Source organism: Sinocyclocheilus rhinocerous, unplaced genomic scaffold (genome assembly GCF_001515625.1).
Source record: "Sinocyclocheilus rhinocerous isolate Xijiao unplaced genomic scaffold, SAMN03320098_v1.1 scaffold688, whole genome shotgun sequence".
Lineage (NCBI taxonomy): Eukaryota > Metazoa > Chordata > Actinopteri > Cypriniformes > Cyprinidae > Sinocyclocheilus > Sinocyclocheilus rhinocerous.
Window position 1 is genome coordinate 69,324 of NW_015651641.1, and position 18,635 is coordinate 87,958.

General features: G+C 37.5%; 1 protein-coding gene across 1 annotated transcript in view; it reads left to right on the forward strand.

The window, feature by feature from the left end:
* Window positions 1-18,635, forward strand: part of LOC107713302 (A disintegrin and metalloproteinase with thrombospondin motifs 6-like) — a 91,495-nt gene that overhangs the window by 55,398 nt on the left and 17,462 nt on the right. Inside the window, exons 15-21 of the mRNA XM_016518763.1 lie at window positions 967-1,069; window positions 3,094-3,227; window positions 5,886-6,009; window positions 9,390-9,470; window positions 11,697-11,860; window positions 14,102-14,240; window positions 16,301-16,430. Of these exons, the coding sequence (XP_016374249.1) occupies window positions 967-1,069; window positions 3,094-3,227; window positions 5,886-6,009; window positions 9,390-9,470; window positions 11,697-11,860; window positions 14,102-14,240; window positions 16,301-16,430 (875 nt within the window). The remainder of the gene's footprint in view (window positions 1-966; window positions 1,070-3,093; window positions 3,228-5,885; window positions 6,010-9,389; window positions 9,471-11,696; window positions 11,861-14,101; window positions 14,241-16,300; window positions 16,431-18,635) is intronic.

The window sequence follows — 18,635 nt, forward strand, 5'->3', positions numbered from 1 at the left end:
CCATTCCCTAGTAAGGTTTTTTTTTTTTACTTCTTTAATAAAATCTAAATCTAAATATATATTTATATATATATTTTTTTTATATATTTTTTACAAGTTTTTACAGATTTAACCTTAAAAAAATAAATAAATGTATATTTTTATTACATATTTTATTTAATAAAATAAATATTTGTAATTTTTATAATTTACATTTTATTTAATTTTTATTCAGTTGGTTTCTGTTATCAAAAAGCACAAACTACTCTGAAACTGGCAAGAAAATATTGTCCATTAAATCTGAGAAGAACGAGACGTGTAAGAGATGTCACACAGAAGACGAGAAGAAATTCGAAGGAGTTGAGTAGTTGAGAATGGAGTAAAGGTGCACCGGTCAACCATATCAAGAGCTCTGCATAACATCGTCCTGTGTGCGATTGTGGTACAAAAATAGCCATTACTTAAAATGAACCTTGTGCAACCATGTCTGGAGTTTGCCAGAGAGTATTATATCAACCAATGGAGAAAAAGATCATGTGGTGAAATGAGGCCAGCAGAACTTTTTAGCCAAAATTAAATGTAATATGTCTGGCTCTAGTGCCCAAATAACACTGGCCACGTCAAACAAACAAAAAACAAACATCTATACATCTACACTTAGAGTATTAAAAAAATGGTTCTTTTTTTAAGAACTGTTCACTCGCATGTTCTTCTGGGAACCCAAAATGTTTCTTCTATGGCATCGCTGTGAAAACCCCCTTTTGGAAACTTTATTTGTAAGAGTGTATGGTGAGGTACTGGTAGCAGCATCATGCTGTGGGACTTTTCATTAAAAAGTGACAGCAGGGAATGTGTGACACTATTTAATATTGTTCAGTGTAGGATAAAATAAAAGTCTTATAAATACTCTATAAGATAATGAGAGTACCATCTGAATGCTTTTTCAATGGTTCATTCGCCACCAATTATTTGATTATTTGATCGCAGGCTTGTCCAGCAGGATCACGTGACTTTAGGGAGAAGCAGTGTGCCGATTTTGACAACATGCCTTTCCGTGGGAAGTACTACAACTGGAAGCAGTACACTGGAGGTAGGTTCCCAGCCCAACACCCAGAGCGATGGGCTACAGAGGGAGCCGCTCTCTCCCACAGCCTTCCCAAAGTCTGGGCTTCAGTGACAGTGTACATACTGGCTTGCTTTGTGTACCCTGCTAACACCAACACTGTGAAAGTCTCTTTGATGGGCTGAAAATGTTTCAGATTCCAGCTAGAACACAATCTATTGCTTGTCTCTGTGTGTGTGTGTGTGTGTGTGTGTTTGACTGTGTATGTATACAGGTTTCTCAGAGAGGTCAAATCTGCAAATTAAAGTGTGACAATTAGGCCTGTCAATGTAATGCAATAGTCCACCCAAAAATGACAATTCACTCATCATTTACTCACGTATATATATATATATATATTCTTATATAAATATACTGTATGTATATATAGTATGTATCATAATAATAATAATAATAATAAATGTATATATGACAGCATGATACATTTTGTGAATACTTTTTTTTTTTTATTATTATTTAATAAAATGTATTATTTATTAATATATATCATTTGGGAACTCAGAAAATAATTGTGATTTGTGTACTTTTTTGACAAATAATTTAATTAAATTAATAACAGTTAAAATCAAACCCTACCACCACTGTTCGACCTTTGACACCTTTGTGGTTTCATTGAGTCTTTCTCCGATGCATTTTCAGACTGCTTTAACAAAAAAAACCCAGAGGGAAGGGTGCATTTCTTGTTTACAACAAAATGGCCCAAACCCAATAAACTAAGAAAAACTGCAAGAGATCGAGAAGCATTTCCAAAACATTCTGACAGGAAGTTCACAGTCGACTCAATCATCTCCTTATCACGCTGCCCTGTAATAAGCATTATCATTACCAATTGTTTGGCTCTTAAAACTCATTTTGGAGGTGAACTTCGCTTGTAAAGTCTGCGATAACCTTTGTGGATGTCTCCGTGATTTTTGTTGGCAGCTCTGTTAATCTCTCCCCGTGTCTTTGCAGTAATGATGTCAGGCAAAACGTTCAGATTCCACTATGAGTAATGCCTCTCTTGTGCTCGAGTGCTTTGACTGGATTGTTAATATCAACAAAGGCATAAAAGAAAACTGTGGGCCCTGCCTGAGAGCCCTGGCTTGAGATAGTTGCAAGAAAAGCAGTCTGCGAATCACTTATCAATGCACTGGTGAGGCGAGAGATTGACTCTGTTATTCCGTATGGATTTTCGGTTTATCGTATGACATAAATCGTGGCCGCCTCTTTGACACTGCAGGGCCGCGAAGGAGTTCTTGAGGACCTTGGGACCCATCAATAACCTGATAAAAGGTCCCACTGGTGTTCGAGAGAGTGACATCAGCTGTTTGACGATAAACTCGCTGTGTTTCTCAGGTGGAGTGAAACCATGTGCGTTGAACTGTCTGGCTGAGGGCTACAACTTCTACACCGAACGCTTGCCCGCTGTCATCGACGGCACGCGCTGCAATGTAATGCAATGGTCTACCCAAAAATGACAATTCACTCATCATTTACTCACGGTCATGTCATTCCAAACCTGTATAACTTTCTTCTGTGGAAAGTGTTTTTTTTTTCAGTCTGTTGTTTTAGACCCCACTGACTTTCATTGTATGGACAAAAACAGTTCAAAATATCTTCATTTGTGTTCCACAGAAGAAAGTAATTCATACAGGTTTGTGTAAATGTATTGCAACTAATTTTTAGTAATTTTTTTAAAGAATGTTAATATCAACAAAGGCATAAAAGAAAACTGTGGGCCCTGCCTGAGAGCCCTGGCTTGAGATAGTTGCAAGAAAAGCAGTCTGCGAATCACTTATCAATGCACTGGTGAGGCGAGAGATTGACTCTGTTATTCCGTATGGATTTTCGGTTTATCGTATGACATAAATCGTGGCCGCCTCTTTGACACTGCAGGGCCGCGAAGGAGTTCTTGAGGACCTTGGGACCCATCAATAACCTGATAAAAGGTCCCACTGGTGTTCGAGAGAGTGACATCAGCTGTTTGACGATAAACTCGCTGTGTTTCTCAGGTGGAGTGAAACCATGTGCGTTGAACTGTCTGGCTGAGGGCTACAACTTCTACACCGAACGCTTGCCCGCTGTCATCGACGGCACGCGCTGCCAGGCCGACTCGCTGGACATATGCATCAATGGAGAGTGCAAGGTGAGTCTACAGCTCAAATCTCACTTGCAGTGCCTGAAGACAGTCATTTTTTACTGAGAATTTACTGTAGTAAGTAGCATGCCATTTTATAGTGCTTAGGCTGCATCCCAATTTCCAAATGCATTGAACTCACTAAAGACACGAGTGAGGTACAGCAGTTTTGAGACGTGAATTACATCTTGATATCTTACACACCTTTGTTATATACTGTTTGGCAAGTTAGCATTAGCATCTAGCTAAAGTTCTTGGATATTATTACCTAAAAATCTATGAAATGTGTGGTAGATTTAGCATTTTCTTCCTCAGCATTTTTTTTAAATACTGAAAAAAATCAAAAGAGAATGGAGACAAACTCTACTGTTGTGCAAGGGATTGTGGGGATAAGTGGCATTGACTTATCTCAGACATAAGAATGATTGTTTTGCATTTTTAATCCAATCTTGACAGTTCAATAGTTCAATCAAATAATTTCTTGTTAGAAACTAGAAAGAAGCATTCCTGTGACTCAAACAATAGCACATGGCGCTACCAATGCCAGTGTCATGGTTTGATTCCCAGTGAATGCAGGAATTGATCAAATATATACTAGTCATTTTTTATACAAGCATCTGCCAAATCCATACATGTAAATGTAGTTAATGTGTTACTTAGATATTATTTGTGGTTCATCTGTCACGTTTGAAATGTAAGGTTAAATATGCATCCAGCACAGTATAAATCTTCAAATTTAGTATTCTGAGTATAATATCCATACTGCGCAGCATATATATTATATATTTCAAAAATATGGTATGGGATGCACTAATCCTAATCTAGCATACTTTATAGAATGCAGCCACAATTTTCAGAAATGTGCAGAGTGGCTTGTTTCTAGTATATTTTATAGATTTCTATTTTTATGTGGCCCTTGTGGTCTAAAATGTTGCATTGTCTTTGTTTATCAGACACTAACGGTCTCAGACGGACAGTCTACAGAACATAGCCAATCACTAACACAGAACAATGAAGCCTAAATAAAGGCTGGTGTTGAGGGGGGTTCACTTCTTATCAGGACAGTACAGTTTGGAATCAAATCGTGTTTTCCCAAGTTAGTTTGAAAGGCGGGTGAGCCGCTCGAGAGTGATATTTAATTCACTTACAATATAATTTGTATAACAAACCAAATTGACGCAATAGTGCAACACTTTGTTTATTTTAGGGTTAAAATGGATTTTGAACTCTTTTGAACTCTGAGATTTTGTCTGCAGTTTGGTATTTGTTAGTCTCACACATTGTTGTCCACATCCTTGATTTATGTGGTTTAAGATACTATTTTAATTGATCCCCAAGGTTTGCTCTTTGATCTGATCTGGAGCGATGAAATGCACACAATGTTCTTTTAAACTCAAAGGAATCAATCTGTGCTGCACCCAACAACCTCTCATTGCATTTTGGATGAGACCCTCAGTTTGATAATAATGCAAGTAAAGGCATGCACAGGGGTTGCACAGGGAATATCCAAAACAAAGTAAAACAGCAATCAATCTTATGTGTAGTCCAGTGATTCGCAGCTGGTCAGTCAAAACCAAAAAAATGGGTCACCTGTCTTTTCTGAGAAGGAGTAAAACAATGTTAAATTCAGTTAAAGGGGTCATATGATGCTATTTTAAAGATCATTATTTTGTGTATTTGGTGTAACAGAATATGTTGACATGCTTTAATGTTCAAAAAACACATTATTTTTCAAATACTGTACATTATTGTAGGTCCTCTATGCCCCGCCTCTCTCAAACACATCGTTTTCAACAAAGCCCCCTCCTTTGACAAGCGCAGCCTGCTCTGATTGGCCAGCTGACCCAGTGCATTGTGATTGGCCGAACACCACAAGCAGACCGAACACCTTACCATAATCGCGACCTTCAGCTTTCAAAGTAAATATCAAGACAGTTAATAATGTTGTTAGTTTTACCATCAGTTTAAGCCCGAAAGGGCAACCACACACACAAACACAATATTGGCGGTAAACCAATATGGTACCAATTTAGCGCATATTGCCATTTTTGTACATCAAAGGTTGTGTCCAGTCAGACTCAATGGTATTTTGGCACAAATTCACCTGTAATTTGGTAGAAGCCAGTGAAGTTAGACAAATGCCAACATGGACAGGTTGCGTGACATGCCCTCATGAACAAAGCCACGCAAAATGAAAGAAAATTTGACACAACATGAATAAACATGGTTTGTGCTGACCACAATGTGTTTTGTGTGGTGAATTATTGGCTGCCGAGAGCATAAAACCAACAGAATTCAATTGACATTTAGAAACAAAACACTAGAAATATAAATACTGTTACTCATGCTTCTGCTATTGTTTATGCACTTACAAAAATGTCAATTTTCATAATCAGCCTGTCATATCAACAAATTTCAATGTTTGATTTAAAGGACATTTTTATTTAATTTTGTACAATGCTGTAAATAATTTTGTTACTGTGTTGATGTCTAGTGTAAAATCATGGTCCTGAAGCAAAACCAGAACCATTCATCTTTCCATGTCATTTTCTGACTCAATACAGCTGTGTGAATGACATGTTTTTCTTTGAATCAGATAGTCGAGGTCTGAGAATGCCTCGACCGTGTTCCCCTGCACTGAAACACTCTGCCTGTGTGTCTTTCCAGCATGTTGGCTGTGATAACATCCTGGGCTCGGATGCCAAGGAGGACAGATGCCGTGTGTGCGTTGGGGACGGCAGTACGTGTGAGGTCACCGAAGGGCTGTTCAACGATTCGCTGCCCAGAGGAGGTCAGGAGGCCACTGATTATACACTTATCGTAAATAACATATATTCAATATCTTAGTATTTCACCATCTCGTATGAACTATTATGCATTGTCATACGAATGTGTTGGACAACCTATTAGGTCTATCGAGTTGGTAAGCAGGCGGTTGGTGTAACACAAATATTGGAAGGTTTGATCACAGGCCGCATTGAACCTTGAACTGGAGAGTTCCTAATGGCCCCCATATACTTCAGGCCAAATTGAAAGACTGGTGTGGTGTGACATCAATCGAGCAAAATCAGGACTTTGAAACAGCTTGCCAAAGCAAACTTTCCGTAAAAGTTCACTACAGCTGGTAAACAAGTTTGAACTACCATTGGTCCATGGCGATTACGCAATATAGGTTTCATCCGCCTTGACATGGAAATCATTTCAGGATTTCTATTATACGTGCATTTGCATTGCTATGACCATTCTCTTTTAGATCCCACCTTCTTGCATGCCACGATTGGCCAGACTGCTTTTCAGTCATTACTTCAACAAGTATGAAAACAATTGAAAAACAAAACCAAAATCTGGACATTTCAGGTAATTTACAAATCCTGTCCAAAGCATGTCTGCGGAAAAAAAAGACGTGTGGTCACCCTACTTTAATTTGATCTGTATAAAGTGCTATATAAATAAACGTGACGTGACTTGGTGCAAACATCCACATCGCTATGATTAGATGCTTTCTTAACTGCTGTTTTCTCACTACTGTATTTTGTCAGGGGTAATGCATTACAAGTAAAGCGAGTTATGTAATCAGATTACTTTTTCTTAAGTAACTAGTAAAGTAATGCATTACCTTTAAATTTACAACGAAATATCTGAGATACTTTTTTTAAATAAGCAGTGCAAGTCACTGATGCCCCTTCTGTCCCCGTCTTGAGAGAAATCTGGAGTGAGGTGCAGAGGCACTTACTTGACCTAAGGCTTTTTAGTTTCACTTTTAGTGTGAAATGGCCTTTACAGTTGCCAAAAATATAACTTTTGGGTTTATTAAAAGGTTAGTAAAAAACAAATAAGCAAGCCCAGCCCGGGTGACAAAAGTAATGCATTACTTTCTATAAAGAGTAACTAAGTAATGCAATTAGTTACTTTTTTATGCAGTAACGAAATATTGTAATGCATTACTTTTAAAAGTAACTTTCCCCAACACTGGCGGCACATATTAACATATTTTGGCATCAGGGTGTTCACTAACCATAAACCGCTGCTTACATATATAGGGAACTTCTTTTTATCCCTAAGTGAAGAACGATAAATAACTTTGTTTTAAGTGTATCTGGGTCTTAAGATGTCTTGTCACCACTGGGCTTTGAGTGTATATCTAGGGCAGTTGTCCATACAGTCATTGTCCATATTGCTTTGAATATCTGACATTTCTGAAGCTGTTCAAAAACATAAAATACAATGTGGCAAAATCCATAAGTCACTGCTGAGCTGTATGAAAGAAGAGGAGCACAACGACCCATCTCTCTCTTTAGAATCCCATTCCAGAGAGCACGCTGCACACTTGCCAAACGCGACAAGTTTTTAATCGCTTTCCACTAGAGAAATCCCACTTGAAGAAAGTACAGCATAAGCGAGTGGAGGAACGCATTGTCTTTTTGGCAGTGGCTTCTGTCAGGGGGCCAACGGGGTGCTTTGGCCAAGCTCGACATTTCTCATGGAAATGCTGTGGGTTTTTTCATCAGACAACCAATGATAAAGCTTTTTTTTTGGTCAAGAAACAAGTTGTCAAAATAGAAGCGGTAACATGAGTCATATGAGTATTAATTGCATCATCCAGTGAGAGAATCAATAAAACTTGTAATATTGCACAAGTTGTCTGGCCGCATCCAAAAGTATTCTCTGTAGTAAGGGACTGTTTTCTCCTTTTAAGGTATAGCTGGTAAATCATCTGAAACTTTAAGGGGGAGTGAAGGGTACGGTGTAGATTCTTCTCTTGTAATGAATTTGCTGTTGCTAAGTTAGTTAGGTTTTCTTTGAACATGCTTCTATTCGATATAGGATTCTATTCAAATTCTCCTTGTCTGAATAGTTTACAAGAAACACTAGATGCAACTAATAAGAATCAGCCATAAAGGTTTAAAGAGGGGTTACAAATTAAGATTGCAAATGGAAAAAAAGGTTACAAATTGCAAAAGTTAAAAAATATATATATATTTCATCAACAACAAAACTTTTGATTTTCTTTTTGGAATTACAGAGTTATGATTAGGAATCTGCAAAACTACACACTTCACATGCATCACATGATCCTTCAGAAATCACTCTAATATGCTGATTTGTTATCAGTGCTGGAAACTGTTGTGCTGCTTAATATTTTTTTGGAACCTGTGATACTTTTTTTCAGGATTCTTTGATGAATAAAAAGTTTAAAAGAACAGCATTTATTTAAAATATAAATATTTTCTAACAATATACACTACAGTTTAAAAGTTTGGGGTCAGAAAATGTTTATTCTTTTTTTGAAAGAAATTATATTAATAAAAGTTTATTCAGCGAGGATGTGTTAAATTGATAAGAAGTGATAGCAAAGATTTATATTGTTAGAAAATATTTATATTTTGAATAAATACTGTTCTTTTTCAATTTTATTCATTAAAGAATCCTGAAAAAGTATCTTTTATTTCCCAAAAAAAAAAAAAAATATTAAGCAGCACAACAGTTTCCAGCACTGATAATAAATCAGCATATTAGAATGATTTCTGAAGATCATGTGACACTGAAAACTGGAGTAATGATGCTGGAAATACAGCTGCGCATCACAGAAATACATTACAGTTTAATATAACGTTTTGCAAGATTACTGTTTTTTTCTGTATTTTTGATCAAATAAATGCAGCCTTGCTGAGCAAAAGAGACTTCTTTAAAAAAAACATTACACTGATCCCAAACTTTTGAACGGTAGTGTATATATCTATCTTGCAGTTATACACTCAAAAAACAATGTAAGATGTGACACAGTGGCCAAAAAAGTCTCTGAATGTGGTGCTTTAAAGGAGATAAATTCCAAGACAAAACTTAAGAGAGAGATATACAGAGCAAACTCTCATAGCACGCTAATGCTAATTGACGCACAGCATGCTAATTTAAGTGACACTAAAAATATAAAAACTAAATACATATGTTGGGTGGACTAGTTGATTAAGCGACCATCATTACCTAAATATAATGGCACTGTGGGTTTGCGGCACTCATGATGCTAAAAAAAAAAATGCTGCTAAAACAAAACATATAGTACATCTATGCACGCACATTTATGGACAACTGCAAAATAGTGCTGTTCTATGAGTAAAATTCAGGTTTTGCTTAATTTTGTACATTTTCTAAATCAAATTTTACATTTCGTAGGTTATATGGAGGTTGTCCAGATACCAAAAGGATCGGTTCATATTGAAATCAGGGAAGAGGCCGTGTCAAAGAACTACATTGGTGAGTGTTTGTATTGATGTTCTTGAAGCTTTGTTCATGAAGCCATACTGGGTACAAAAGTAGTGAAATGGTTTGTTTTAGGCTTTGTTGTGGGTGTAAATCTGGATCAATCTGACAGCCTTCCTCGCTCTCATGTCTTATATTTGTTCATTGCCTTGATTTTGCCTGTTGTCTTTTCCCAACCGCAAGCTGAGTAAAACCATCAGGGTTCTCAGCCATGTAACTAATTAAAACAATCAAACAAGCGGGTCCAATTAAGTTGTTTTGAGTACAAACATAAATATAGCTAGTGTGAATGATAGCTTGTTGGGTTTTGTTATTTATCATGTTGATGTAGAGGTTTTTCTCGCCGTTTGAAAGGAAGATAAGTTGTTGATGTTCTAGCACAGCAGTGGCCAATGTTAGCGCCAAAGGGCTTGCGAGCAACGTATTTAAAGGGGTCATATGATGCGATTTAAATTTTTCCTTTCTCTTTGGAGTGTTACAAGCTCTTGGTGCATAAAGAATGGCCCTGTTCAAAGTGAGAATCTTTTGAAATGGTCTTGAGATCCTTAATGTCTGACAAATATTTGGCTGATAATGATGTAGCATGCTTGCAGAATTGGTTAATTTGATGTTTAAAATCAGTCAGTTCTTTTCATTTCTAACTGAAACAACTGTCTTATATTTCTGGTTGGTTTTGCCCTATACGTGTCATATAACTGATAGTTTGAGGGCATAAAATTCTATTATTTTCAGTTATTTTGTTCCAAACCTGTATAACTTACTTTCTTCCATGGAACACAAAAGAAGGGTTTTTGAAGAACTTTTATACAACTCTTTCACGTATGGCGAATGCTTATGCATTCATATCAAAACATGCCATGTCACTTTCAGCTATGAGACTTGCAAGAACCAATTGCCGTTTGGTATCATCGATATCTAACCTGTCTGACACATCTTGACACACTATGTATAAAAATGTGAATCCTTTTTTTTAAGGTAATGGCTTAAATTTCAGTCTTTTCAGTCACTCATGTAGAAGTCATATTATTTTTATGTTGCTTTTTGACCTTTTTGGAGCTAGTCACTACTTTCAAGCATGGAAAAGAGCAGTTTAAACATTCTGCTAAATTTCTCCTTTATTGTTCCATGGGGGGAAAAAATATTTTCATTTTCATTTTATGTAATTCACAAAATGATAGTGTGCTAGTCTCGCGTAGCCAGACCTTCAGACTGATGGCAGAAGGTCTGGGAACCTTGGCCGCTTTGAATGGCCAAGACCACCCAAGAGGCCACATGACTGACAGGTAAAGCAACCAATCACGTTTCGTTTTGTGCTGCGTCATGTTTAGGGGCGTGGAAATGTCCCCACAATAACAGACCGCTGTGTAAAACTCGTGGACGTATTTTAAAGAGTCTATGCCGTGAACTTTAAATATTTCACACACTTTTGAAAATCCAACGCTTAGTTGATCCTGATAAGCGCTCATTATCACAGTTGTAAACACGAGGACTTTCTTCTCGCATGAGGGGGTCTCTCGGAAATCCTGTATAATTCAACCAATCCAATGACAACTTCGAAACTCCTGAAGTCTTTCCAGTTTTGTGTGCCGTATGCATCAGACGTTCAGCTAACTGTCCGTGGGCATGACTGGCGTGCAGGCTGAGACTAATCGTGTGCTACAATTTGGCTATTTTAGCTAGTTTAGCCAAATATTAGTACCAAGATAATATTTGGCTATTTGGAGCTGCCCAATTTGTAATAAAACATCCTAATCTTCAATGTGAATGTTACCATTTGAAAGATTTATTAAAAGTACCATTCATTTCTTTGTTTGAAAAATACTTGGTGTACCTTTAAGAAAAATAAATGGTGTCTTTTTGAGCTGGAGTGAGTACAAAACATCTGGATTGTTCTTCTACAATTTGGCCCCATCTGCATCAAGACAAGAGTGAATATTTTGAGGTGTGTTATGCTTTGAGATGAGATCTTTGTTTTGACAACTGAGCAGTTACGGTATTTGTAAGGAAGGCAGACTTTCACCTGAACTTGGTAAGTTAGATCTACAAGCTGCACAGCGTTTGAAAGCGAGAGTGAAAATTGCCCTTGACATCAGGAAGCCTGAGCTCCTCTGTAAGACGATGCTCATCATGTTGATGAATGACAGCGATGACATCTCTCTCTCTGCTTGGCAGCATCTCGTTCGTGTCGGGTTATTAACTGGAGCTCTCGCTTGTTCACAGCTTTGAAATCGGAGGGGGATGACTATTACATCAACGGAGCCTGGACCATCGACTGGCCCCGCAAATTTGACATCGCAGGAACAGCCTTCCACTACAAGAGACCGACTGACGAACCCGAGTCGCTAGAAGCTCTAGGGGCCACCACTGAAAATTTGGTGGTTATGGTGAGTCGATCTTTATTTACTGTAAAGAATACAGTAGTGTGTTAGTAGTGCAAGTGTTTTAGAAGTATATGTAGGATATATGGCCTGGCAGGTCAATTACATGCTCAAAACTATGTGGGAAACCTGAGTTTGCATTTAATTTGTGTATGTCCCCTTCCTCTCTTCTACCTGTTTTTTCCTCTCACTTCTTCACTTTCCTGTCAGCAAAAGTGACAAAAATAATTTGTGAACTCATTAAATTTTTATGTAAAATACATTTTATGTCATGGTTAGTGTTTTTGAAAATACATTCACATTGCACAGTTACTGTATTTGTATGACAATTTTGCTTGCTTGCTTGGAAAATTTTAAAATACATTTAACATCATTTAAAAGTACAGAATGCAATGATATGTGTGACAATGTTTTTTTAAATGAATTCGTTTTACAAAATTGGACACAATTTACATTCTATCTACAACAAAAATATGTTTTGTTTGAAAATTAAATCTACAGTTACATTTCAGAATCAGAATCAGAATCAGAAAAAGCTTTATTGCCAAGTATGTTTGCACATACAAGGAATTTGTTATAGTGTCACAAGCTTCCAGTACACGGAGACAACAACAACACACAGATAATAAAAATAAGATGTGAATAAAATAAGCATGCATAAAAATAAACCACAAAAAAAGAATAAATTGTATGCACAGGTGTGCTATAGATAGAATAGGAATATAATAAAATAAAATAAAGTAGGCAGGGGGGCACCAATAAGCCTTTCAGCAGTCCGAACCGTTCTCTGTAGTCTTCTCATGTCTGATTTTGTAGCTGAACCAAACCAGACAGTTATTGAAGTGCACAGAACAGACTCAATGACGACTGAGTAGAACTGCTTCAGCAGCTTCTGTGGCAGGGTGAATTTTTTCAGTTGGTGAAGGAAGTACAACCTCTGCTGGGCCTTTTTAACAGTGGAGTCAATGTGAGTGTCCCACTAAAATCAACGAAAGAGCAATGATATTCAAGTGCTATAACAAGTCTCAGTTAGCTTAATGCAGTACACGTAGCAAGGTTTTTTTTTTTAAATCATATAATAAATAAAAAGAAAACAGATAGAGCAAGCTAAAGTTTAATACTACAATTTAATTTAATACTACAAGCTACAGTTAAATACAATTTCAAAGTGGAATAGGTTTTTGCACAGCAATTCAGGTCTTTCCTTTGAATTATTGTCAGACTATAAAATCTCATATAGTCAAGTTGTCTTATAGGAAAGTCACAGTAGTGATACTGTAGAGCAGGCTTGTGTTGTGAATGCGCAGTTTGAAACTGCTTGCCTCACTCTAAATAAAGTCCACATCTGTGTACAAACCTCACATGAACTCTGGCTAGCGGTTTCAGAGTTAACCATTATATATGTTTGCACTAAAAACCTCTGTCTGTCCAAATGAGAGTGCTCATGTGCACATGTTTTAGCACGCGTGTGTGTGTTCATTCTGAAAAGCCCCGTCTCGGCAACCACAATGGCTTTCGCCTGGACAAAAGTGCTGGAAATACCAGGCCTGGTCGTAGCGCCGCTGGAAAACATACAAGTGGCCAGTGCACCGCAAGCCATTCCATTGTGGCCCACACTGGTTAACATGGCTTTCCAATTTATAACACACACACACAATTACAGCTCTCTGACTAAGTAATTCAGGAGTAAAGCTGATGTGATATGCTAAATATGTGCTCGTTGAGGCTGAACTGAGGTTGGGATCATCCCAAAAAAATCTCCTCTTCTTAATAATTTGATTGCTCTATTCCATGCATTTTTAAGACCTCGGTATTTGTCTTTCTGTCATCCAAGACTACCTTTCTTTGCCAAAATCCTTGGTTAAGACCATGGAGTTCTATAATACCTGGATAAATTCCAGTTCATCTCAATGACAGTTGCCTGGTTGGCACATCCAGCCTCGGATGTTTGCAACCTGCATCCATCTTTGCTCATGGACACATCAAATGTTTCTTCTTTGAGCCAGTCAGGCAGGGAAATGACATCACGACAACACCGATTGGCTGATGCCACCAAAGAATGTGCACAGTCCCGCTATAACTACTCTAAAATTCCTTCTTCTATAATATACTGAAATATTTGTGTCTGTCAGTGTGCTGTTTGCCACAATTTGGGAACAAAACTAACCAGGTAGACCCTGAACTCTTCGGTAGACCCACTATATTAGCAACAGAAAAGTAACCTGCCATCCATTTTTAATGTTTCAGGTGCTACTACAGGAACAAAACCTGGGCATCCACTACAAGTTCAATGTGCCGATCCAGCGTATAGGAAGTGGGGACAATGAAGTGGGCTTCTCCTGGCACCATCTGCCCTGGTCTGAGTGCTCTGCAACATGTGCAGGAGGTAAACCAATCAATCATTCACATCCTTACTAAGAAAGTTTGTTGTACCTACTGTTCATTAGCTGTTTCCATCTAAAGTTGTGAATTTAACTTGTGCTCAAAATTAAAATATCACACAAAACATTTGTAAATAAAGCCATCCCATGTGTTCAAGTGAACAAAATCGTCACTTCCTGGGAAACTGGTGCAAAGTATTAGTAATAAAAATGAAAGTTGCTGCATCCGGGGATACTTGTGGCTCTGTTTTACTATGAAGTAAATCAGGATTCCTAATGTTTGGGAACACAATCGTGTGAGACAGATATGGGAGGTGATTAATATACCAAATCATTTTGATGACGGACTTTGGCTCAGGCATTTCAAAATGATTAACATTTGATATGGTGTTTGATTACTTATCCAGTTATCCAATCACATGATCTGTTGAGGCAAAGTCACATGACTTTTTTTTGATGCGCATCAAGGATTTTATTAGTTAAATGTTTCCATTGTAGTTTATGTGCATGTCTTCTTGTCAAAAAATTGAGCGCACAAGTTTTTTATGCACACTTTTAAAATGTATGCGCATCCTGGTGTTGCACAAAACAGGTTTGAATGATTCATTATGAATTGAACTGATCTGGTTTGGACTACTTTGATACTTTCATGGCACTTTTATGATCTTTATGAATCTTGAAAGCTCCATTTTGCTTTGCCATGTCTTGTTTGTGAAGCATATTGGACTGTAAATTCATGCTGGTGTTTTCAGCAGAGTCATCTTTTTTATTAGTAATAAAATCCAACAGAATGATAAAATGTGTATTTTATCTGACATAGGACTATATGGTCCATCAGTTTGTACTGCTAATGTACAAGTTATGCAGTGAAAGGCTTATTTCAACATCTGAATGTCGTAACCACATGTAAATGTGAGCCCTCACCTCAAATATGACCAGACTGTTCAGGCTGCCCCGAAATAAATGGCTTTCTTACAACAATAAATAGTTTTCCTCTCTGCTTTTTTAAAGTATGGCCATTGAAAACATTCAAAATACGTGTTATATTTCACCAAAATATGCAAACATCGCAGGCTAGTCCACGGAGGGGTTTTCTCCGGGCTCAGTGAACTCAACCTCATTTGTTGCTCAATTAATTTGAACACATTTTAGTTTATATGGAAATACCCCAGAGCAACACTTATGTCATTTTTGAAATTTTGTGTTATTAATACAATTCACCGCTGTTCTGTTGGCAAGCAACACAGGGAGCGTTTAAACACCGAGTGAACTGCCATAAAAATTCTGCAATATTCTTTTAAAAACGATTCGTGATTCACACCGCTACAGATGCTTGGACTTGATTCCTGCTTTTCTACAAACTCCCATTAAATTTCAATGTTGCCGTCTTTTTATTTTGATCGTTATGTGCAACAACACTGATAACAGTCTTACATCATGAACTGATGTCATGAGATTTTACATTTACCCCCTAGTTTGGTTTCAGCGAATCAAATCTCTTTTCTTGAAAGGGGTCATCATGCTCCCACTGGAGTATTTCATTATTTCAGTTTCCCAGTCAAGAATGCCATATTGGCAGCTATTAGATCCACCTCACAAGGTGGCCTTGTGCATTAGCCAAGCTTGGCATAAACCAGCTTAACTGGAGGCTAATGTCTTTCCTTATGGGCCCCAAAGAGCCCCTGCACCAATGGCTCCTAGTGCTGAGCATATAGCGTAGCGCACTACTCTGCCATTACTGTGGTAATGCTCACTTTTCACAACCAAGAGCCAAAGAAAAGATTGGCTTCTCTGTAAAAGTAATTCACTAAGACACTCACTTCAACCGAGGCATTTACACACCTAGATATAATACTGAGGGAAAAATAATATCGCCTCCGTGCCTCTATCCACACAGAGTGCTCTGTCAGCAAGTGGACCCCTAGAGAAGCAACAGAGAAGTAGTTTTACCTCAGGGATCGACGCCGACCACACTTGCGCACAAACTGCTGAAGTGTTGAAAACTATCTCCCAGCTGAAAGCGCGAGGCAGATGAATGAAGTGATGTTTTATTGTCTTTTTGCAGGCTCGCAGAAGCAGGAGGTGGTTTGTAAAAGACTGGACGACGGTTCGGTGGTCCAAAACAGCTACTGCGACGCGGACGGCAAACCGCCAGGGAACCAGCGACCTTGCAACACCGAGCCTTGTCCTCCGGAGTGAGTATAGCAAATTTGAGGTGTATTAGGGAAAAAAAAACACTCAGGAATCTCAAACTGAAATTTGTGATTCATATCAGGAACAAGGCAAAAATTAAAGTATAGCCTGTTTATAATTGTTACCACCACTGGAAAACAAGGCAAAAATACTGATTAGAATTAGAAAATACTGATTTATTTTTTGCAATGTTCTCCTTCCAAATAACTGTAATTGAAAAAATAATAATTCTCAATACTGTAATGAAGTATGAAGAATAATCCGGACATTTCTCTTTTTTTATTTTTATTATTATTTTACTTGTATCAATTAAATTCAGTATAATGTAAACTATCATCATACATACTTAAAATTGTTCTTTATTATATCATTACTTTTTGCATTATGGGAATGACAATGAGATGTTTTCGCTTTACATCATATGCGAAACCGAAGATGTGACAAGTTTCCAGTGACAAGCAATCCTGTCCACATTGACAGCAAAAAATGCTGCACAAGAAGACACCGTTTCAACCAAGTTAATTTTACCAAAGTTATTTGATATACAGTTATGAGTAGCAGAGTTCTGAACAAATGATATTTCACAGTAAGCAGGTCTACCCAGTGTGACGCCAACGTAAAAGAAGCCAAATGATTATCAAAATGTCCTGTCACTTGTCATGGTCACTGCTGGTTACGAGACAGATTTTCATGAAAAAGATTTATTGCATCACATCAAAGGAGACTGTGTTACAGTACACTACTGAGAAATAGGGTTTAACTGTCAAGAAATTAATGTCACAGTGTAGAAAAAATCTTAATTGTTATAAAAAACAGGCTTTATTTATTTATTTCATACAAAATTTAATTGTATCGATATAATTTTCCTTGAATTCTGAGGTACAATATATCTAATTTCCTAAACATGTGGCTTATAATCAAGGTTTTGCTGTCTTTGCCAGCCTAGGATGAAAAAATACAGAAATTGTATTCTGTTTTGATGAGCCTTATCAAAATAGTACATGGCTGCCCGGCAATAAAAAGCACAAAGGGCCACAACCCGTAATGTTTAATTTGTCTTCATAGCACCCTGGCCGTAAAGAGCCTCTTTGAAGACAACTTAAAAACTAAGCAACATGATTTATTTCTTCATATGTTGCCTATTTTCATTTGGACTTTGGTGCCAAAATTCTAAAGGCATCCAAAAAAAGTATGAGTGATCACCTGCGTTTAATTGTATTGGCAAGCAGAGTTTATGAACCCTCAAGGGACAATATCCATAAACGTGTGGAGTATGCGTGTGTGCGGCAGCTCATTTTCAATGGGGCGAGCAGCTGAGCAAAGTTCACTTGTGTCTGCAAATTTTAAATTGGAAGGAGGAATTAAATGGTTTTGGCCTCTGCACTCCTGCATCTTGCCAGTGGAGGGTTTAGTTAACCTGAACCCCAAGATGGGCATCGCTAATAACATCATCTAAAATCTATTTCCATCTCCACCTGATGTCAGAGGAATGCAGTCTCTGGCCCAGAAAGGGTCATAATGGTCATTCGAGAACACCCTGTTGTTTTGGGGGAGGCAATTTCTCTCTAATGATCTTGCAGATAATGACAGATTTTATTTCGTTAATAATTAATGACCAACTTTAATTTTATTTTACTTGTAGTGTTTCATAAGAACCGTCGTCCATTTCTTTATCAGAGCATCACCAAGAGAATGCAAACGAACCGCACGAAACTTAATTCAGCCGTAACAAATGATAAAAGTCAGACATTTATATAAAAATGCCTATCTTCCACAGCCCAGCTAAAAGCATAGAACTAATTTTGCCAAAAAAGACGACAAATTGAACGCAGATTTGGAATTGTTTTTGCCATTGTGTGGAGTTCATAACCTGTTGAACATTAACAATGTGTACAATCATGGCCAAAAGTTTTGGCAGTGACATAAATTTTGTGTTTTGCAAAGTTTGCTGCTTCAATATTTGTAGATTATTTTTCCACATGTTTCTATGGTATACTGAAAAACAATGATAAGCATATCATAAGTTTTAAAGGCTTTTATTGGCAAAAAACATGAGTCAATATTTACAGTGTTGACCCTTGTTCTTCATAACCTCTGCAATTCGCTCTGGCATGCTGGATATTAGCTTCTGGGCCAAATCCTGACTGATGGCGATCCATTCTTGCCTTATTAGTTCTCGGAGTTGATCACAATTTGTGGGCTTCTGC